Source organism: Mesoplodon densirostris, chromosome 15 (genome assembly GCF_025265405.1).
Source record: "Mesoplodon densirostris isolate mMesDen1 chromosome 15, mMesDen1 primary haplotype, whole genome shotgun sequence".
Taxonomy (NCBI): Eukaryota; Metazoa; Chordata; class Mammalia; order Artiodactyla; family Ziphiidae; genus Mesoplodon; species Mesoplodon densirostris.
In genome coordinates this window covers 33,125,049-33,149,357 of record NC_082675.1, presented here as the reverse complement: position 1 = coordinate 33,149,357, position 24,309 = coordinate 33,125,049, and the positions used below count along the sequence as shown (strand labels likewise).

At 41.0% G+C, this 24,309-nt stretch overlaps 1 protein-coding gene across 1 annotated transcript in view; it reads right to left on the bottom strand.

The window, feature by feature from the left end:
- The window catches only part of L3MBTL4 (L3MBTL histone methyl-lysine binding protein 4), a 400,149-nt gene extending 384,541 nt beyond the window's left edge, over positions 1-15,608 (bottom strand). The window contains 2 exon segments of the mRNA XM_060118356.1: positions 2,788-2,842; positions 15,537-15,608. Of these exon segments, the coding sequence (XP_059974339.1) occupies positions 2,788-2,842; positions 15,537-15,608 (127 nt within the window).
- Positions 15,609-24,309: the final 8,701 nt, after the last annotated feature.

Sequence of the window (24,309 nt, the reverse complement as noted above, 5' to 3'; positions counted from 1 at the left end):
TTTTAGTGTATCTGATTATTTTTTCTACTTCCTTTATCTATTTTGGACCTTCTGCAAGTTGTAGTTGTGGTAAATACTTGCCAGTTTGTTATTTCCATTTTAATTTTATTTATTATGAGGTTCTTTGGCGTACACAGTTTAATTTGGATGTATATATATCTCATATTCCTTTACAATTTCTTCTACTGCTTTTACGATTATAAAGACCTCACAGTCCTAACATTAAACAAAAGAAATATTAGCATTAGTTTAAAAGAGCACTTAAAATTACGAAGGGAAAAAGCCAGATCACTTGTCCAACTGAAGAAATCAGTTGTTTTTATTTTGGAGACTTCAAATATAGAAGTCTGGGATTATATAGTGATTGACAATACTAATTCTATAAACTCCATCATACATAATTATTAGTAAATAATTCTTACCAAGACAAGTCTGCTCTTAAGGGTATCTAAGACAGTTGGTAAATTTTTTGAATAATATACGAATAATATAGCTGAGAGTTTCCAAAAGAACCAAAAAATTAATCTCATGGCATGACTATGTCAAGAAAAATTTAGTCCAGCCAGTCCCCAAGGACACAGAGGGCCATATGAGACACGCTTAATACTTTAACTATTAGCAGTTACTCTTCCCATCCCACTTCTAAGCAAGATTCCAATTTTCTCTACCTTAGTCTTAATAGCTACAGAGAAGGGGAAATGATAAAATAGAAAGACCACAGGTAAAGTAGAAAGACCACAGGCTTTAGAACTTGCTAGATGTGGGCTCAAACCCTGGATCCACCACTAACTAGTTAGTTTTACCCTAAGTAAGTCAAATGGCCCCTCAAAGCTTCATCATCTGTAACACAGAGGTCAGTGTTAGTGACAGAGATTGGGCATTCAATAAATTAGTTTGCAGTGATTTGCAAAGAAATGCCTTGCTTGTTGTAAAATCACTACAGAAATTGTTTATTTTTCAATACAATTTTCTGTTCACATATAAATATGTATGAGTACACAGTTTTTGTTTTTCTTTTGTTATTATTTTTAAGGCCTAAGGTATGTGACTCAATCTATTTTGTTTAGCAAGCAGCCTACAGAAAAGATTAAACTATTTCCAGGAACTATAGGAGGAAGATCCCCATTATAATACCAAGACAGGAGGCAATTCAGGGAATAGTTTCCTTTATCGCATTAAAAGTAGTAAAAATATAAATCCTCAAAAGCCCCTCAAATAATTCAATTTGTATTCAACGAGCAGTTTGCAGCATCTGTATACACAAACCAAATCTCATCCTTCTTCTAAACATTTAGCGATGTTCCACAGCTGGGGAAAACACCAATGACACCAGTGTCAGACTTGGAGAAGAACAAGCCACAGGATGACACTTTGGGGATTGGACCACTAACTACAAAATAAGTCTGGCAAAGGAAAAACAACAGCAAAAAGCTATTTCCTAGTAAAACTGAAAAACTACTTAAGATAAACATGTAACTGGCTACAATGAAAACTATAAATACTAAATTACCAAAAAATCTTAGTTCTGAGGACTGAATATTTTTAATTTGTTGGCTTAAGTCTGCTTTTCTTTTCCTAGAATAAATGCTCCAACTGTGGAATAAGAGAATCTAAAACAATTTACATTAGTGTGGAAAATATAGCTGCAGGGGAGAGACAACAACATAATAAATCACAACCTCTGAGAAGAAAAACAATTGTTTAAAAAAAAAAAACCCTGCTGTTGGGGCCAGGTACAGTCCAAATTTATTTCTAGAATTCCAGTGTTGCATAACTGGAGTGTATTTCAATGAAACTGAGCATCAAATAACATAACTGTCAAATTACTGTATTCTATTTTGCTTTTTCAGCAAAGAACATGATGGGACTTGGGGTGACAGCAAAAGAAGAAAAGAAATTTAAAGCAGTATATTTTGCTTCTAGTAGAAAACAACTTTTATTTTTAAAAATCATTTAGGTAGAAGATCACAAATTTTCAATATTGCGTGCCAAGACTAAGCATTATATATGGTCTTTAAAAACCTCAAATCCTGTTTGTAATTTTTTAAGATATTTTCAGTTGTTTCCATTATTGGAGGGAAAGAAACTTAAATACTTATGGTACTTTAAAAGTTCATTAGAGGAGAATTATCAAATTTACATGCTTCTTTCCCACCAAGAGTAGCACAAATGTTGGACATTCAACTATATTTTACAGAAAATTTAATAACAGCTGCCTGCTTGTATAGCAGTAATCACAATATATATGGAATATATATTCCAGGGAAATAGCATCTGCATTTGCTGATTTAAATGTAAAACATCAGAGAATTAGTTGAATATTAAAAAGCTGTTATCTAAAACCTATGGATGTATTAAAAACCATAATGAGGGACATTTATCTTGGAGCAAATGTACAACCAACCTCCTGTAAAACATAACTCCAATAGAAGAGTACGAATGCCATCATTAGAAAATTAAACCAATTGGGGAAAAGCTTAAACAAAGAATTATTAAAAAACTAAGCAGCATCATTTGTTTTCTTGTTCACAGGGAAAGTTTACAAATCAGTTCTTTTTTCAAAGGCAAATAAATGAGTTAAGAGCTTCAGACTTTCTTGATATACATATTTGAAAGTCTTAGGTGATACTGATGAAGTCTGCAGGGGAGCATGTGACACTGTCAACAAGCGCTACTATTATTATAGATTTAAATTAATAAACCTAAACCAACTGTAGCTATCTAATAAAACTGTCACTTAAAAGTAACTCAGTATAAAGCAAAACTGTAAAGGGGGGTGACAATTACCGTGACTCAGAGGGGTCACACCATCCCTGGGCTTCTTTTCTTCTTCAGCTTGCTCCTAGAACACAGAAAATGTGGTTTAGACCCTGTTTCTGGGTAATTGTTTGAAACAGTGAAAATGGACTTTTCTGTTTGCTGGAAGCCAAGCCATGAAGAGCGCTGTGAATGGAGGGGACCAACATCAGCAGCCAGTGCCCGGCAGCAGAGGGAGGGGGGAGGGGGGGTGCCACACCACCACCCATTTGGAAGTGGGAGGAACCCTTTGTTATTGTCTTAATTCTCTGTTGGCTCAAATATGACAGAAAGGAAGGTTCAAAGGCTGGCTGAGGGAAGAAGGGCGTCCCCTGCCCCCGCCAAGCCCTCCATCCTCCCCTGGCTTTCGGCCTGCCGGCACCTGCTACAGCTTATGAGGCTCAGTTAAGGTCCAAGTTTAGCCCAAGCAACCCTCACAGAATGGGCAAATGCCTTCAGAGATGCCTGCGAAGAAACCACAAACACAAGCGACCCTAATAAGGTAGAGCTTCTGTCCACGGAGCCGGCAGTGCATCAGGCCAGGCTCACAGCAACTCCTGGAGGAAAGTTGACCATTTAGCGAAGACTAAGAGAATCACTTCTTTTTTGAAAGATACTCCAGGAGCATCTGTCCAGATGTGTGTCTTACTTACCTAGTTTTGTGGCCATAAAAAATGTATGCCCCCTACTAAAAAACTCATTATAATGTTACACTTAAAACTTGAGGGACAGAGTTTCCCAATTTTAAGATCTTTCAAATTAAGAGTTTCAGCGGGCTTTCAACTCACTTATGGAAGTATCAATATGCAATACTTTTGAATAGTTTCCAAGACAAACTGATTGTCATCCAAGAAGATGAAAATCAGCAGCTGAATTACACAAAACCTTTGCATAATTGATGGATGATGCTGATAAAAAAGTATCAGGATTTAGTAAGTTTGGTCAACAATCATTTCCTACAGTTTATTCCTGTAATTTTGGGGGCATTTCTTTTTTCATTCTTTCACATTTTATTCTTTATTTTTTAACATCTTTATTGGAGTATAATTGCTTTACAATGGTGTGCTAGTTGCTGCTGTATCACAAAGTGAATCAGCTATATGTATACATATATCCCCATATCCTCTCCCTCTTGCGTCTCCCTCCCACCCTCCCTATCCCACCCCTCTAGGTGGTCACAAAGCACCGAGCTGATCTCCCTGTGCTATACGGCTGCTTCCCACTAGCTACCTGTTTTACATTTGGTAGTGTATATATGTCCATGTCACTCTCTCACTTCATCCTAGCTTCCCCTTCCCCTTCCCCGTTGCTTCAGGTCCATTCTGTACGTCTGCGTCTTTATTCCTGTCCTGCCCCTAGGTTCATCAGAACCATTTCTTTTTTTTTTTAGATTCTATATATATGTGTTAGCATACGATATTTGTTTTTCTCTTTCTGACTTACTTCACTCTGTATGACAGACTCTAGGTCCATCCACCTCACTACAAATAACTCAATTTCATGTCCTTTTATGGCTGAGTAATATTCCATTGTATATATGTGCCACATCTTCTTTATCCATTCCTCTGTCAATGGACACTTAGGTTGCTTCCATGTCCTGGCTATTGTAAATAGTGCTGCAATGAACATTGTGGGACATGACTCTTTTCGAATTATGGTTTTCTCAGGGTATATGCCCAGTAGTGGGATTGCTGGGTCATATGGTAATTCTATTTTTAGTTTTTTAAGGAACTTCCATACTGTTCTCCATAGTGGCTGTATCAATTACATTCCCACCAGCAGTGCAGGAGGGTTCCCTTTTCTCCACACCCTCTCCAGCATTTATTGTTTGTAGACTTTTTATTCTTCTTAAGCCAGGCCTAGGGTGACTTATTGTCCCAGTTTGCCTGGGACTGATCCGGTCACAGCACTGAAGTCCCATAACTGGAGGACCCTTCAGTCCTAGACAAACCAAGAGGGTTGGTCATCTAAGCTATGACAGCCATTAAAACTAAACCTAAAAAGTAGACTTCAGATAACAGGAACACAAGGCTTTAAAACAACGTTTCAAAAAACTAATATTTTAATGAGAGCAAACTAGTTTTTAACTGTTAATCACTACTAATTTCATTTCTATATTGTACTTGTTTCTTTTTTAGTCTATGGCTTTAAGGTACAAAATACAATTTGTATAGTAGTAAATCATATAATTTTCCAATAAACAAACAATACATATATATCCAGATATGTGACTGAAGTTTCTTTATTGATGAGGTGAACAAACCAACAAGTCTGAAGATGACTGTGTCAGCCTGCCACTTGTTTATATAGTCATATAGAATTGATTATCATAGATTCCTTGAGATGCCTTAGTTTATACATACAATTTATTTTATTTTTTGAGTTCACATTGTTCAAGGTAAAAATAAACAGAGAAACAATTAATACAGTGAAAACTCCCCTCCCACCCCGACCCATTCTCCCCCATCTGGCCTACGTACAATACCTCCACCCAGAAATCTTCGTTACTAGATTCTGAAATATCCTTGCAAAGTTTCCTTTATAAAAAAAGAGAATATATTTTCTTATTTTCTTGTTCTTGTACACAAAGATAGCACTGTCTTCTACCTTTCTTTTCACTTAAAATACCCTGGAGGTCTTTATCAGGTTGTAAGAGCACACTCCTTCTTTTTGCAGTTACACAGTATTACTCTGAATGGATACCTCATGATTTATTTAACTGATTCCATGTTTATGGATGTCCAGGTTGTCTCAAATCTTTTTTCCAATCACATAACACTGCGGTGGAAAACCAGTACATGGAGCGTTTTGCATATGTGCCCGGATATGTACACAATGACTTCCCAGAAGTGGACCAGCTGGGTCAAACCAGACTTGTGTTTTCCTGCCAGGTCTGGCGCCCAGCAAGCCCCTCTCAACAGCCCCACAGCCTCGGATCAGGCCCGTATTCACAGAGCCTTGCCCACAGGGTGTGATAGCAAAGTTTTGGATTTTTGCCAAGATGATGATGAAAAAAATAACATCTCACTATCGTTTTATTTGCATTTGTTCCATTATGAAGAAGCTGAAGGCTGTATATTTAAAAGCCATTGTATTTCCTTTTCTGTGAAATATCTCTTTACATCTGTGGCCCATTTTTTTCTGTTGGAATGACTATTCATCTTTTGGTCTGGATAAATTAGGAAGATTAGTCCTTTGTCTACAATATGAGAGGCATTATTTATTTTTTCCTGGTTAGTCATTTCTTATTTTCATTTCTTTCTTACAGTATTTTTAATATGCAAGGATTTTTGTTGTTTATTTTGAGAAATAAAATTACCAAACTTTTCTTTTATGGCTGCTGTGGTTGAGTAACAGAAGATCCTTCTCTACTCCCACATCATAAAAACCTTCTTCTTTGTTTATGTCTTTTACACTTATGGTTTATTTCTTATACTTAAATCTTTGACAAATTTGAATTTGTGCCAGGACATGGTGTGAAGTTGAGACATACTATTTTTACCCAGGTGGCTCGTCACCTGTCCCAAGACCACTTATGGGATAGTCCCCCTCCTCCCATCAGTCTAAGACCTGTGTCCTATACACTAAACCCCCAGGTGCATTTGCCTCTTCTGTTTCTTTAGTTTACCTGTCTATCCAAGTACCAGAGCCACGATGCTTTACTTATTATAGCCTGATGTTTTGATATGCTTCCTGGGCTACTTTGTGTTTCACACACAGTAAGAGGTTCTGTTCTGTACAAGTCTTAGAGTCAGACAGCTGAGGGTTTACACCCCTGCTTCTCCCCTCACCAGCTGTGTGACCCTGGGCAAGTGATTTAACCTCTCTGAGTTTTGGTTTCCTAAATTGTGACTTGGAGGTAATCATATCTTGTTGACTGAATTGTTTTGAGGATTAGAGATACATGGGTAGAGCCCTACTAAGCACATGCCACATGTAGACTCTCAGTTAATGGCAGTTATCATAGGTGTTTTGCCAGAGTTCAAACTGTCAAGAGTGTAACAAGACTTAATCAAAATTAAGTTATCTTCTATTTGTTTTCTAACTGAAAAAGCATATCTTGGATGAACAAGATCTCTGATGGAAGAAGAATCCTGAGGGAGGAGTAAAGAGGAAACTTAAAACCCTGAGTTAATTACTTATTTAAAGAATATTTATTGGGCAATGAATGTGCCAGGAACAGTGCTGGGTTTTAGGGAGCAAATGGAATGCCATGTCCAGTGTTTGTGCACCGGCTGCCCTTTACTGGTCAGGTTCATGGCTGATGGAGGACAAAGTGAAGGCTTGGTGTCCCCGCCGTTCCCTCCTCCCCATCCCACTGTGCAGGGCCCGTCCTCCACACAGCTCGCTGGCACTGGCCTCCACCCCTGCACAACCATCACCCTGCTCTCCAGGGCTTCCACCCCGCCCCCCGCCTGCCTCGCTCAGCCCCTGGCAACCAGGTCACTCAGTCTCACACATGGCGACCAATGGACCCACGTCTCCTTCCATCAAGTTACAGACGTGCAGATCCCAAGTCCACTGTACGGCTTCATCTGGATGCCCTACAGGCTCCTGAAACTCAGCCAGCACAAAATTAGTTCCTCATCTTCACTCTAATGCTTTTGCATCCCCTGTTCAGAGTCCCCAGAACTCACTCTGCGGCTTCTGGGACCCACGCCTCGGTCACGCTGTCCATCCCGCTCTCCCTCCCAGCCCCAGCGAAATCACCTCATGGTGGGCAGGATCCCCAGATGACCCCAAGGAGCCACCCCCAAGTCCCCTCCCCGTCACTTGCTTCTAGACCACAGAAAATGGCAGAGGTGATGGGATGGTCACCCCCTCGACTGCATTACAACATATGACTCCCCTCAGCTGAATGGAGGAGAGTCTCCGGCTGGCCTGAAAAAAGCTGGCTGCCTTGTTGTGAGAGGACCACATGGCAAGACACTGTGGGTCTCCCTGGAGCTGAGGCTGGCCTCTGCGTGATAGCCGGCAAGAAGGCAGGAACCTCTGTCCTACAACTACAAGGAACTGAATTTTGCCGACAACCATCTGAGCTCGGAAGAGGCCACAGAGCTCCAAAAGGAACTCAGTCCAACCATTTGATTTTACCCTTTGAGCCCCTGAGCAGAGAATCTATTTAAGCCATGCCTGGACATCTGACCTACAGGCAGTGTGAGGTAACATTCAATGTGTTGTAATAAGCCACTAAGCTTGTGGTGATTTGTTATCATCAATGGAAAGCTAACATGTGCCTATTTCTCCCCCGGGAAGCTTTCTCTGATCCTACTTCCTCTTCTCTGCTTCCCACCTCACCCATGCTAAGTCGGGTAACCTTCTGAAGCCTGGAAATATCCTGTATAAATCTCTAATACTGGGCCTACCACACTGCATGACCAGCTTCTCTCTTACTGGTCTCGTCTGCTTTGCTGAGCTTACTGAAGGCAGACAGGGCCTTAACCATCTTTCCTCCCCAAAGCACAGCCTGGCCCCTCGTCTAGCTTAACAAATACTTGCTGACTGAAGGCATGAATGCAAGGTTCAAGAATGGTACTTTTGTGCCTAGCAGATTTCATGTCCAAAGTTATCATGGATATCTTTGTGCAAGTAATACAGTTGCATCCTTACAAAACGTACTATATAACCCAGAGCTCCTCAAACTTTAACATGCATGTGAATCATCTGGGGAGCCTGTTAAAATGCACATCTGGATTCCGTGGGTCTGGGGAGGGCCTAAGAGCACGAGTTTCCAACAAGCCCCCAGTTGATGCCGCTGCTGGAGGTCTGTGGACCACACAAGGCGCTGCAAGTCCACGGTCACGGGGCAGGGGAGAACGGGGAGGCAGCAACCCAATCCTACCCACCTCTGTTCCACTGCCCGTGAGATGATAAACTGAATCAGGTCGAATTTTCTACGGCAGCTCTTCACCCCAACTCCATCCCTCTTTACCCACTCAATGCACAGGAAATTTACGTAACTCAAAACAAGGCAAGTCTCTTCTCATAAATGTTGTACTGCAAAACTGAAATGGTAACAAGAAACAGCGTTGGCTATGTGAGCACAACAGCTACTGAAGCATTTCTATAATCACTGTATCATTCAAATATAAAAAGAAATATATAATATGCTGTCTGTCAGCGGATTAGAATGTTTGGTTCACACTTCTTTATTTGCTACTAAAATTCTACCTAGACAGAAAAAACACATTCCTCACAAAAATAACATTACTTTTCACTTCAAAGTTAAGTTACTCAAGCTCCCGATGTCCGTATGTTTTTTAAGATGGAGTAAGGTTATAGATACGTAGACATACACATGAAAGATCATGATTTTGTATTACAGAACAAATTTACCTTTCTCTTACGATATACTGACCTCATTTTTAGGACATTTTTTTTGCAAACAAAAAATGATTTATTATCATATAATAAGGCAGAAAAAAATGCTGAATTGGGGGTCAGGTAACCTAAGGCCAAATCCCAACCCCACCTAGTTATCCAAAGAGCTACATAACTGGGAACAAATGACACGTATTCTCTGGATCTGATTTCTTTTTTTTTTTTTAATTTTTTTTATTTTACAAATTTAATCAGTTATACATATACATATGTTCCCATATCCCCTCCCTTTTGCGTCTCCCTCCCACCCTCCCTATCCCACCCCTCCAGGCGGTCACAAAGAACCGAGCTGATCTCCCTGTGCTATGCGGCTGCTTCCCACTAGCTATCTACCTTACGTATGGTAGTGTATATATGTCCATGCCGCTCTTTCACTTTGTCACAGCTTACCCTTCCCCCTCCCCATATCCTCAAGTCCATTCTCTAGTAGGTCTGTGTCTTTATTCCTGTCTTACCCCTATGTTCTTGATGACATTTTTTTCTTAAATTCCATATATATGTGTCAGCATACAGTATTTGTCTTTCTCTTTCTGACTTACTTCACTCTGTATGACAGACTCTAGGTCCATCCACCTCATTACAAATAGCTCAATTTCATTTCTTTTTATGGCTGAGTAATATTCCATTGTATATATGTGCCACATCTTCTTTATCCATTCATCCGATGATGGACACTTAGGTTGTTTCCATCTCCGGGCTATTGTAAATAGGGCTGCTATGAACATTTTGGTACATGCCTCTTTTTGAATTATGGTTTTCTCAGGGTATATGCCCAGTCGTGGGATTGCTGGGTCATATGGTAGTTCTATTTGTAGTTTTCTAAGGAACCTCCATACCGTTCTCCATAGTGGCTGTACCAATTCACATTCCCACCAGCAGTGCAAGAGTGTTCCCTTTTTTCCACACCCTCTCCAGCATTTATTGTTTCTAGATTTTTTGATGATGGCCATTCTGACTGGTGTGAGATGATATCTCATTGTAGTTTTGATTTGTATTTCTCTAATGAGTAAAGATGTTGAGCATCCTTTCATGTGTTTGTTGGCTGTCTGTATATCTTCTGTGGAGAAATGTCTATTTAGGTCTTCTGCCCATTTTTGGATTGGGTTGTTTGTTTTTTTGATATTGAGCTGCATGAGCTGCTTATAAATTTTGGAGATTAATCCTTTGTCAGTTGCTTCATTTGCAAATATTTTCTCCCATTCTGAGGGTTGTCTTTTCGTCTTGTTTATGGTTTCCTTTGCTGTGCAAAAGCTTTGAAGTTTCATTAGGTCCCATGTGTTTATTTTTGTCTTTATTTCCATTTCTCTAGGAGGTGGGTCAAAAAGGATCTTGCTGTGATTTATGTCATAGAGTGTTCTGCCTATGTTTTCCTCTAGGAGTTTGATAGTGTCTGGCCTTACATTTAGGTCTTTAATCCATTTTGAGCTAATTTTTGTGTATGGTGTTAGGGAGTGATCTAATCTCATACTTTTACATGTCCCTGTCCAGTTTTCCCAGCACCACTTATTGAAGAGACTGTCCTTTCTCCACTGTACATTCCTGCCTCCTTTATCAAAGATAAGGTGACCATATGTCCGTGGGTTTATCTCTGGGCTTTCTATCCTGTTCCATTGATCTATCTTTCTGTTTTTGTGCCAGTACCATACTGTCTTGATTACTGTAGCTTTGTAGTATAGTCTGAAGTCAGGGAGCCTGATTCCTCCAGCTCCGTTTTTCGTTCTCAAGATTGCTTTGGCTATTTGGGGTCTTTTGTGTTTCCATACAAATTGCGAAATTTTTTGTTCTAGTTCTGTGAAAAATGCCATTGGTAGTTTGATAGGGATTGCATTGAATCTGTAGATTGCTTTGGGTAGTAGAGTCATTTTCACAATGTTGATTCTTCCAATCCAAGAACATGGTACATCTCTCCATCTATTTGTATCATCTTTAATTTCTTTCATCAGTGTCTTATAATTTTCTGCATACAGGTCTTTTGTCTCCTTAGGTAGGTTTATTCCTAGATATTTTATTCTTTTTGTTGCAATGGTAAATGGGAGTGTTTCCTTGATTTCACTTTCAGATTTTTCATCATTAGTATATAGGAATGCCAGAGATTTCTGTGCATTAATTTTGTATCCTGCAACTTTACCAAATTCATTGATTAGCTCTAGTAGTTTTCTGGTAGCATCTTTAGGATTCTCTATGTATAGTATCATGTCATCTGCAAACAGTGACAGCTTTACTTCTTCTTTTCCCATTTGGATTCCTTTTATTTCCTTTTCTTCTCTGATTGCTGTGGCTAAAACTTCCAAAACTATGTTGAATAAGAGTGGTGAGAGTGGGCAACCTTGTCTTGTTCCTGATCTTAGTGGAAATGGTTTCAGTTTTTCACCATTGAGGACGATGCTGGCTGTGGGTTTGTCATATATGGCCTTTATTATGTTGAGGAAAGTTCCCTCTATGCCTACTTTCTGCAGGGTTTTTATCATAAATGGGTGTTGAATTTTGTCAAAAGCTTTCTCTGCATCTATTGAGATGATCATATGGTTTTTCTCCTTCAGTTTGTTAATATGGTGTATCACGTTGATTGATTTGCGTATATTGAAGAATCCTTGCATTCCTGGAATAAACCCCACTTGATCATGGTGTATGGTCCTTTTAATGTGCTGTTGGATTCTGTTTGCTAGTATTTTGTTGAGGATTTTTGCATCTATGTTCATCAGTGATATTGGCCTGTAGTTTTCTTTCTTTGTGACATCCTTGTCTGGTTTTGGTATCAAGGTGATGGTGGCCTCGTAGAATGAGTTTGGGAGTGTTCCTCCCTCTGCTATATTTTGGAAGAGTTTGAGAAGGATAGGTGTTAGCTCTTCTCTAAATGCTTGATAGAATTCGCCTGTGAAGCCATCTGGTCCTGGGCTTTTGTTTGTTGGAAGATTTTTAATCACAGTTTCAATTTCAGTGCTTGTGATTGGTCTGTTCATATTTTCTATTTCTTCCTGATTCAGTCTTGGCAGGTTGTGCATTTCCTTTCTTTTGTCTGTAAAATAAAGGGATTGGACTAAATGTTCTCCAAAGCTCCTGCTAGCTTTAACATTCTTTGAGTCTGTCTGGGTTAATTAATTATTTCCTAAAGGTAGTAAATCCACACTGCTATTAATGAATAGAGTTAATCTTTTTAAAAAAGGAAAAATGAGCACTTTTCCTTATCCTCTCAAACAAAACACTTCAGGAAATCAGGATGAATTGAGAAAAACAAAACCATTACTATGCCTTCTCAGGTTTTAAACTTTAGTTCTGAAAACTGAAAATAAAGCCTTAAGGAAAAAAAAAGAACACTGCTCTGAAAAAGGGGAGATAATAGTTTAAGGAACATAAAATAAGTCTTTGCTGTGGTACATTTCCATTAGCCAACTCAAATCCATCGTTCTGCAAGAGAGGATTATGAGCTGGGAAAATAACCAAAAAAAAAAGCTTGACATTCTGTTCCTTCCTGATGGCCCTGGATGCATCATATACTTTTACTACACGTTACAGTGATGTTTTCTAATTAATCAGTGCCTACTGTTCCCAGTCTGAGAATTCCAATCAAGGAAGCAAAGCAAAAGGTTTTTAACCCACTGATTTGTGTTTAGCAATTTCAGGTCATCACCGTGGAACCATCAGATGACACCCCTTCCTTTCGCTCACTGTCAGACAGGTCCGTGAGCACAGGACGTTCAAGCGTCCTGCTGTTCCTCTTCCACAAGGAAGGGTGATACCTACTGGTTTCCGGAACTATAGAAAACACTAAAATCCTATACAGTATCTCCAGTAATAAACTACTATTTGAATTTCACCTGCTGTGTCAAGTCTACTTCTCACAATTCTCTTTTGCTCTGATCCCACGTGGGACGCAAACTGAAGATAACTGAAATTAACCTTTCAGATAAAAATACAGGACAGGGTGGTTTCCCATTGCTCTACTGGAATTGTGATGCAGACACAGAGGCAAATGCCCTCATCTTGTTCAAATACCCCGAATGGAATCTCTCTTTCGTAATTGCATTCATCACGATTTTTATTTTCTGTACTTTGTGACTGACATTTGGGGGCCTTGTGGACCGGGGAGGGACTGTCCCTCTCAGTGTGAGCCGATTCCTGGAGACAACAAACAACTAGCCCGGGGTCATGCCTCCTGAGTCCACAGCCCACTCCCCTTTCCTTACTGGCTCCTGCAGTCTGGGACACTATCCACTGGCCCTAAACCAACCCTGGGCCAGGTACTGGACGATCAGAGACAGCCCGGTAGCCAGAGACCACAGAAATTATCCAAACTAGCCAATCCTGAACCCGCTTAGCTTGCTCACCTTGCCTCCCCCATTCATTTCCGAGAAAACCACAATAACGGCTCCTGCCCCTGTTTTCCCCTCGCCCCTGCTGCCCCCTGACCGACTCTGGTGCTTCCCCACAGGGCCCTGTCTGGTGTGATGTGCCCCCTCCTCTTTCTTGGGAAATGTGAATCACAAACTATCCTTTTCAATGGCAATCGTCTCGATCCGTTTATCTGGCTAAACGTGAACAGAAACAAAAACTCAGGTATATTTTAAAACAGTATTTGTTAAGACTTATACCCCAAAAAAGGGGAAAACATCTAAAACACTTTTATTAACATCCCCTTTCTGCAGTTCCTCCACATATAAATGGATTCTACTCGCTGATACAAGCTGCTATCAGTCGTGTGTGGGGCAACCAAAGGATGTAAAAAGTCAGATACTACTGAAAAACTAAGACAATGAAATAATCCTACCCTAAACATTTTTTCCATGTCTATTTAAGGATATTATAAAAAAAAGACTGCCCTGCACTCCGCCCCAGCTGCAGCCAACCAGGGCTCCCTCCTGTCGGTATGTCAAGTCCAGTGGCCCCAACATTAAGACCATCTGAACTTGGCCACCCACATGCACCCCACTCACCTTACTGTGTACCAAAACTTAGACTTGTTGAAATTAAAAGGCCCTTAAAAATCTTCTAATCCAAGACTTTTGTTCTAGAGACAAAGAAACTGAGCATCAGCCTGGCGAAGGGCTTGTCCTTGGTCACAGAGCTACTTACCACCAGAGCCAAAGACGGAAATCCAAATACCCTGACTCGCATCCCAGCACTCACTCTACAAAACTGCTCAGTCAGAAAAGTCATTACAGCCACTATAATCCTGCCAGATGTCACACAGGTCGTCGTATCTGCTTCCAGCCCCCTACCCAGGTTCCTGCTGCTTCCTTGGCCAGACAGTCCCTGCTATGACCGTTCAACTTCCTTCTCTCTCAAGGTTAGAGACCTACAGAACACCCAGATTTTAAGCAAGTAATTTGTATTCCCTCATTTTGCATTTTACCAGGTTGTATTTTAGAGCCATGTGTTATAACAGCATTACATGTGCATTAGATATTTTTATTTTATATAAACTAAATAAAGCATTAAATATGGACATCTTAGATATTCTTCATCCTTCAAGGGCTTAAAATAGGGCTTCCCTGGTGGCACAGTACTTGAGAATCCACCTGCCAATGCAGGGGACATGGTTCGAGCCCTGGTCCTGGGGGATCCCACATGCCGCGGAGCAACTAAGCCCGTGAGCCACAACTACTGAGCCCACGCGCCACATCTACTGAAGCCCACGCGCTCTAGAGCCTGTGCTCTGCAACGAGTGAAGCCACCGCAATGAGAAGCCCACACACCGCAACAAGGAGTGGCCCCCACTCGCTGCAGCTAGAGAAAGCCCGCATGCAGCAACAAAGACCGAACACAGACAAAAATAATAAATAAATAAAAATAAATAAATTTATTTTTAAAAAATTCCTTAAAATACATCTCTCTCTACAAATATACATATAATTCATCATTATCAAGTAGGGACAGAGATTGTGACAGGGCTGTCAACTACTCTTATTGGTTCTGATCCTCTGGAGAACCCTGACCAACACAACCCCTACAGTCAGTTCACGATCTCTGTCCCTTACTTGATAATGATCAATTACCTCCATCTTTTTAAAAGAAAAGGCCTCCTTTCACCTATAATATGAAGATTATCATTTTTTTTGGCTGCACAGCATGACTTATGGGATCTTAGTTCCCCGGCCAGGGATTGAACCCGGGCCCTCAGCAGTGAAAGCACCAAGTCCTAACCACTGGACTGCCAGGGAATTCCCAAGATAACCTTTTAATATGTACCAGAGTTAATGACATATATTCTATACCACTCTACATAAAACTCAACCAGAAGCAACTGGTTTCGGGTGATTGAAAACAACACCTCTGCTGACACTGTAGGAGGTGTACAATTACACTGCGAATTCCCACAATAAGCACAAACTACAGGAGAGGTCCAGGAACTGACAACTTACCAAGCATCCATCCTGATTCAAACGCTCTTTGGAATCCATACTGAGCTTCCTCTTCCTGTTGGGCTGTTTCATTGCCACTTTAGCACTCCTTAGCAGTGTTTTTCTGCAAAATAGTGCCACAGAAAGAGTGATGGGGTTTTTTCTCCTTTAGAATTACAAAAACAAACAAACAAAAATAACCATGCTTTCCATTATACCTCTTATAATTGGTTGCCATAAATACCCTGATAAATAAGCTGACACAAAAATTTCACTGTTGGGCCTTCCCTGGTGGCGCAGTGGTTGAGAGTCCGCCTGCCGATGCAGGGGACACGGGTTTGTGCCCCGGGCCGGGAAGATCCCACATGCCGCGGAGTGGCTGGGCCCGTGAACCATGGCTGCTGAGCCTGTGCGTCTGGAGCCTGTGCTCCGCAACAGGAGAGGCCACAACGGTGAGAGGCCTGTGTACCACACACACACAAAAAAATTCACTGTTTATTTTACAGCCCCTAGTACAATAATAAATTAATGGGGAAAAGAGATAAGTTTTCCACCTCATCTAGAATACATGTCACAAAAAATAGATATTATTTCTTCGGTCCTCCCTCTCACGAAATTTTGTTTTTCTGCTTAGCTGAACTAACCAGTTAGGATTCGCTGCAATTTTCCTACACAGCTTCTGTACTCACATGGTCTGAGTCTCCACAAGTGTCAAGGCAGAGGTGTTCTAGGTATGAGGTCTTAGTCACACAAGGCATAGCAGGGCAATCTGCAACAGAGAAGAAAACTTTTCACCAATCCAATTTATCATGACCATCCTTTGGTACATTAGTAAGTAGTAGGCATTCTTTAATAAGTTACTTGGAATTAGTTTTTTTGATAGAGAGATTAACCATGCTGGAGAACCAACCACTAGTATTATATAAGTCCCACTGGAGCTATAATTCAGAAGGTCATTCCCTTTGAATAATTTTAACTACAATTTACCTGTAAGTTTTTAAAAGCTCAGTGGACTCAAATCACCTGTACTCCCCAGTGCTTCAGAATCATATATCGAACTTCTTATTTGATATGTCCCCCTGAACAGTGACCCTAAAAACTACAAACTGAGCACACTCACCACTGAGCACGTCACTGCCCCCTCACGGCCGCCCAGTTCCACTCGCTCTCCATATTTGCACTACTGATGCAAGTGGCCACGTCCACCCCTTACAGTTGCTCAGACTGTGCACTGCACAGGAGCACCGAGCCAAGGGGCCAGTGGAAGCTGAAACCCACCCTGGGCTCTGCACACACGCCATTCCTCCTGCCACAGGCTTTCCATCCGCCATGAAGAAAATGTACCTTTTTTCTAGTTCAAACAAAGACCCCTTTTGGGCTAATGGCAGCCCTGACATTGCCAGAGATGGAGGAGCTGCTGCCATCGCTTCATCCTTTCCATCCCAGCCCACACTCTCCCCAGGTTTGGTGGGTGTTTAATCTACTCAGCGTGTCTGGAACCCATCTTCCCCCTCCACTCCTAACTCTGACCCGCTCCGGTCTCGTGCCCCGCGACGTCCGCTGGAGCATGATGTGCCCGTGGCTTCGCAGCCCCACACTTTTGCGGGTCCCTCAACCTCAGAACCGCCCCTCCTTTGTCACCCTCTCTAACTCTTACTCATGCTGCACGACTCCACTGAAAAGACTTCCCATCCCTGAGAAAAGCCTTCCTCGCTCACCTCCTGCCTCCGACGGGCCAGGTGCGACTCTCCTCACATGCAGCATACCTGTCCTTGCCTCTGCCACAGTATTCAACACTTCGGGCATGTCATGTTTTTCACTGTCAGATATGTCTCCCCTTTTGAGGCTGTAAGCACCCTGATGACCAGGCCTGTGGACACCTGATCCCTGCTTTCCACTCTCTCCACGGTGCCACCTCCCAGCAGACTCTCAACATGCCTTGAACTGCATACGCACATCTCTGAATCACAGAGAAGCCTTGAGCCCAGTGGATAGTAGTTCTCGACCCATACGATACCCCTGTTAGAATGCTGTATGACTGGAGCAAGCATGTTCTCAAACTCTGTAACTCCCTGCTCTTTCTCCTCCGTATACAAAAAAAAAAACAAAAACAAAAAGCAAACCCACAAACAAACAAAAAACACTTCCGCATATCCATTTGCTTCTAGTCAGATAATATTCATGTCCTTAAGATGGGCATTTTCCTGCTAAATTCAATAACACTGCATTCATTTTGTAGGATGTAAATACAGTTTATCATGCCTAGCTCCGGGTAATACTCCGAACATCTACGCAAATGAACAGTTTAGACTTGATGCCTGTAGCAAAGTACTTCTGCACAACACAAGCACGGCCAAGGCTGGCTTGCACATGACTGATAATACCCCATGGCTTGTCAAACTGAAATCATCTGGCTACTGAGGATTTTCTCCTCATGGTCAAAGTGATCCATCTTGCTAATACCTGGTAACCATCTCAGTAACTCTGACTGGTTTAAAAAAGCAAGAAAGCCTGAATTTATATTATCATGTATTGGGGGGGGGGGAAATGGAAAATTTTTATGCTGAGGAGAAGTTTCAAAATACAATTTAGTAATAATTAAATTCCCTTTACACTTAGAAATAATAAAGAAAAATATAAAAGGCACCTAGCAGCCCATATAAGATTTTGCTGCCAGGCAAAAAAAAAAAAAAAAGGAATCAAATACAAATTCCATCAAATACAATACAAAGGAGATGAATGATATGTAGATAGATGAGAGATAATGGATGGATCGACAGACAGACAGGTGGGAGACGCTGACACACAGACAGACAGGGAGGGAGGGAGGTCTGAGGTGGTCCCTTCCACCGTCAGTTCACAGGACGTATTCTAAGCAACCGAACAGAACGCCTGACATAAACTGAACCTGAGTCCTTGGCACAGTATCAAAATATACAGATTACTCTGATTTCCCATGATACGTGGGCTACCCCCAGTGGAGCCCCAAATGTCATGTCAGCCGCATGCCTCCTTGCTGAGCTTTGAAGAAATAAAAAAAATTTAGAGCCAAAGAAGAAGAATGTCAGATTCTAAAACACAGTAAGGAAGCGTACCGTCTGGAAGAAGCGAAGGTGAACGGAGACAGCGGCTGGGCAGAGCAGCGCCCCAGTGCACTCTGGCACTGCAACAGCACCCAAGCACTGGCTGCAACAGACAAGGTTATTTTAAGTGATTTTAACTAAGGAAACTTCTAAATAGTATTTTATATTTAAACAAAAAGACAGATGAGTCTATAGAGCTGATTTGTATTTCTATGAAGAATGTGGAAATAGTGCACAGATTTTTCAAATTAATCTTCTTAATCATTTTGATTTCCCTCATGGTTCATAGAATTTTCCGTCTGCACCTGTCTTACTGACCTCCTAATTAAGCAGACAAATTAGATTTTTATTTAGAAGGCAATGGTTTTAATACTTCAAATTAAAGGAGTCTACAAACAACAAAAATAATGCACAGTCCGCCTATGTCCAGTTGCTATTCGGTATTTGATCACCTACTATCATCAGGACAGTCACAGGTACTTTGCAGAATCTAAGGAAGGTTCTTCAGACATTGCAGAGAGGAAGAGAAGCACAGTAGCCGTGCACCCTGGATAACCCAGCATAGTTCTGACTCATGCCTCCCATCCTGGCAGAACTATTAACAGCACTGCCTTTCACTCCCAAAAATGTTCCCAATTTAACAGGAAATCGTATGGTCACTGTATGGATAAGAAACACACATAAATTAATAAGAAATATAATGCATGCCTTTAAAGAATTACCAACGGGCAATTCACGTGGTGCTCCCAGAGGGAGAGAAGGTCCAACACAGATCAGAAAACATACTATGGGGTAACATTTCAGCTGTTTTCAGGATGCTGCAGAGAATTTAAAGTGAATTTAGCACCAAAATATCCAATACAAATATCCAATGACTGCACTGATTTCCCACCATTCCAAAGATGTAACCAGACTAAAATGTATTCACCCAGTTGATACTCAATGCCAATAACACATAGTAGTGGGTGTTTGAATAAATTAAGTAACTACAACTGAATGCACTGCGACAGCTTGTGCATGAATTGCTGCTCCCCTTTGACTGTATTGGCAGTAACAGCTAACGTGACCTGAGCACCCACATACACCAGGCACAGCCGGAGCTCCTCTACAGGTAGACTTTCAGTTCATTCTTCTTCATTAATTCTTATGACAATGCAACATTTTTAAAAACCATTATCACCTCCATTTCACAGATGAGGAAACACTGCCCACGGCTGCACGACAAACAAGTACCCAGCACAATCCTAGAGCCACTCGTTTCAGCACCAGACTATGCTGCACTTTTACAACGGTTGTGTAAACTTAGTGATCTTAGCCGTAACCACTCAGGTGCACCAGCCAAGCTCCTGCCGCTACGAGGATCTAAGTAAGAAATGGATATGAAAGTTCCTCACAGAGCTTGTGTCCACAGTTGACTTGTATTGTCTCTTTACTTACATCAGGGCAGCCACCTCCTCTCATAATTTAAAAAAAATTTTTACCTTTATTATCTATGTTGCAATCTTAATGGATTAACAGTAATGGTGTATTAATTGTACACTCATTTGTCTTGCACAATGCCTTATGATCACAGCACGAAACATCCCAAGATTCAGGGTCCAAAGGGTTATCACACAGGGTTACCCGAACGCAAAATATTATAAACAGATACTTTACTAGATGTATCTTCAAATTTGAATCCTTTCTGTCACCAGTGCAGCTATAACAAAATCAGATAATGAAAAACATATTCCCTTTCCTTGCATGTCTGTCTGTGTGTGTCTCTCTCTCCCACACACACACACACACACACACACACAATTACAGCAGCAGTACCAAAGATAAAGGTCCCAGAGAACATTAGCACAGTAATAAGTCTGGTAAGTCTATTTTTAAGGACTACCTGTCTGAATTCTTTCTAGAACAATATTTAACAATTTACACTCCATTCAAAAGTACCTGGTGGCTAATATGCACACACACTTTACCTGTTTATAAGACAGTATCTCTTAAGAGGTGTCTTCCATACTGAGGTCTCCATACTTGAACCAGCTAAGTTTCTAAAAATTCCCTCTTGAGAACTTCCTGCCAAGATGGAATTGTACATCCTTGCTTTGAGATATCTCTTGGCTCCAAACAAAGAACAAAGCCATTAAAATACACACCAGTTAACCTTCTCTGTAAACCAGCAGCAAATGAGAAACTAAGTGGCCAGCAAGGCTAAGGCCTAAGTCTCCTGGGCTCAGAGCTCCAGAGCAAGAGAACACGGAGAGGCCAGAAGTCCAGCCCCCTGAGGGAGAGGGCGCCGACAGGGTCAACAGGTGAAGGTGCCGGAACCAGGCTTGTCCTTGAAGCCAAGAGGCAACAAGGAGGCTCTGCCGGTCTCGCACGGGAGCAAACGGAGCTTCTGACACAAATGTTCTGGGTCTCAGATGCAGGAAGAGCAAACGCTAGTCCCGACCAGGAAGTGGGCTCCGGGGAACCAGACTAAGGCGCACTCACAGCCAAACAGCCATGGGACAGGAGGCCCGTAGCAGTGAGAAAGCAAAGTCCTCCCACCCACAGTGTGCCTGCAAATCAAAATTCAATTCACAAAGACATAACGAAATCAAATGCTAAGAAGGACAGTCAGTAAAATCAGCCACTGGGAGAAGAATTCAGTCCTGATGAAATTTATATAACAGAAAATACTGGTGAATATTTTTAAATAAATAAGCTTAAGATGCTCAAAAAGATACACAAAGGAAAAACTTTAAAAATGAACAAGAAGGGCTTCCCTGGTGGCTCCGTGGTTAAGAATCTGCCTGCCAGTGCAGGAGACATGGGTTCGATCCCTGGTCCGGGAAGATCCCACGTGCCGTGGAGCAACTAAGCCCGTGTGCCACAACTACTGAGCCCACGAGCCACAGCTACTGAAGCCCAAGTGCCTAGAGCCCGTGCTCCGCAACAAGAGAAGCCACCGCAATGAGAAGCCCATGCACCGCAATGAGAAGCCCATGCACCGCAATGAAGAGTAGCCCCCGCTCGCCACAACTAGAGAAAAGCCTGTGTGCAGCAACGAAGACCCAATGCAGCCAAAAATAAATAAATAAATTTATTTTTTAAAATGAACAAGAAATTATGAACAATAATACAAGTAAGTAAAAAAAGAGTTGTATATGGAAAAGCTAAAAAATACTGGAAATGTAAAGTGAAGTCAATAAGATAAACAAGCCTGGCATACTTTTAGCTCAACAGACCAAGAGGAAAAAAAAAAAAAGAGCAGATTCAAATTACTAAAACCAGAATGAGGGAGGTTATATCAGTACTGATCTTACAGAAATCAAAATGATTATAAGGGAACACTATGAAAACTGTATGCCAACAAATTAGTAACCTAAGGTGAAATTCCTAAAAATACGCAAATTACTGAAACTAACTCAAGAAATAGAAAATCTGAAAAAGCACAGGCTCAGATGACTTACACCAAATATTCAAAGAATTAATACCTATTCTTCACAGACTCTTCCAAAATAAAGAGAATAGGAAGGAATACTTCAGATTCATTCTATGAGACCACTATTATCTTGATTCCAAAACCAGACAAGTGTATCACAAGAAGTGAAAACTAAAGACCAATATCCCTTATGAATATAGATTCAGCAAAATACTAGCAAATTGAATCCAGCAACATATAAAAGTATTAACCAACATGACCAGGAATGCAAAGCCAGCTTAACATTAGAAAATTAATTAATGTAGTAGACCATAGTAAGAGAATGGAGGACAAAACCACACAATAACATCATTAACACAGAAAAAGCTTTTGACAAAAGCAATACCCTTTAATGATTGAAAAAATAACATTCAAAAAAAACAGGAATAGAAGGCACTTCCTAAACCTGCTAAAGAGCATTTATGAAACACCTGTAATTAACATCATACTCGTTGCTGAAAGACCAAAAGCTTCCCCGATAAGGTAACGGACAAGACAAAGATGTCTGCTCTCACCTTTTCTGTTTAACAATCTTCTGGAGGTTCTAGGTCAGGGCAATTAGGCAAGAAAAAGAAATAAAAGGCATCCAGATGGGAAAGGAAGCATTCTCTTCTCTTCAATTTTTTGGAAAAGTCTAAGAAAGAATGGCATTAATTCTTATTTAAATGTTTGGTAGAATTCACTAATGAAGCCATCTATCTGGTCCTGGGCTTTTCTTTACAGGGAGTTTTATTATTATTGTTGTTATTATTATTATTACAGATTCAATCTCCACAGTAGTTATGGATCTGTTCAGACTCCCTATTTCTTCATGATTTAGTCTTGGTAGGTTGTATGTTTCTAGGAATTTATCATTTACCTAGGTTATCCAGTGTCTTGGCATATAATCATTCATTGTAATCTCTTATGATCCTTATTTCTGTGGTATCAGTTGTAATCTATCCTCTTTCATTTCTGATTTTGAGATTCCTCTTTGTTAATTAGTTTAGCTAAGGATTTGTCAATATATTGTTTATCTTTTATCTTTTCAAAAAATCAACTCTTAGGGGTTTTTTTTTTTCTATTTTCTATCTTATTTATTTCTGCCCTAATCTTTGCTATTTTCTTCCTTCTGCTAACTTTGGGCTTAGTTTGTTCTTCTTTTTCTACCTCCTTTAGGTTGAAAGTTAGTTTCTTTGAGATCTTTCTTCTTTTCTAATGTAGGCATTTATCACAATAAATTCCATCTTAGTACTGCTTTTGATGTATCCTCTAAGTTATGGTATGTTGTGTTCTCACTTTCATTTGTCTCAAGGTATTTTCCAATTTCCTTTCAGATTTCTCCTTTGACCCAAGGGTCGTTCAAGAGTATGTTATTCAATTTCCACATATTTGTGAATTTTCCTCCTGCTGCTCATCTCTACTTTCACTCCACGGTGACTAGTAAAGATACTTGGTGTGATTTCAGTCATTATAAATTTGTTAAGACTTGTTTTGTGAACTAAGCGATGACCTATCCCGGAGAAGGTTCCATATGCACTTGAGAAGAACCCATATTCTGTTGCTGTCCGGTACAAGGTTCTGTATCTGTCTGTTGGGTTCATTTGGTCCACACTGTTGTTCAAGGCCTCTGTGTCCATACTGACCTTCTCTCAGGTCTTCCATCCATTACTGAAAGTGGGGTTCTGAAGTCTCCTACTGTGCCTGTGATTGTTGCCTATGTCTCCCTTCAGTTCTGCTAATGTTTGCTTTACACATTTAGGTGCTCTGAAGTTAGCTACAGATACATTTGTAATTGTTATATCTTGCTGGTGGATTGATCCTTTTATCATTACATAATGTTCTCTGTCTCATGGCACTTTGTGACTGAGAGTCTATTCTGTCTGATGTAAGCTACCCCTGCTCTGTTCTGCTTTCCATTTACATGAAATATCTTTGTCCATTCCTTCACTTTTCTCAGTCTCAATTCTTGACTCTCCTGTAACACAGTGAGACATCCTCACTCTTGCCATGGCTCCAGTTGGAGCAAATGCACTTGCCTTGGGCTTGGTCCATGACTTGCTTTGGCGACTGGCAGATGCGCTATGAGCTGAGGCTTAAAATGTGCTTGTGCAATCTGTCCTGACCTCACTGCAGTACAACATCCGCTGTTAAAACAGCGTGCCTCAGTCACCCTCTGCTCCCTCAGAGCGGGCCCCAGAATGAACACGGGTAGAGCACACCTGAGCCCGACTCACAGCCTGCAGCCCGGCCCAGCACACTGAGCCTGGAGCCTATT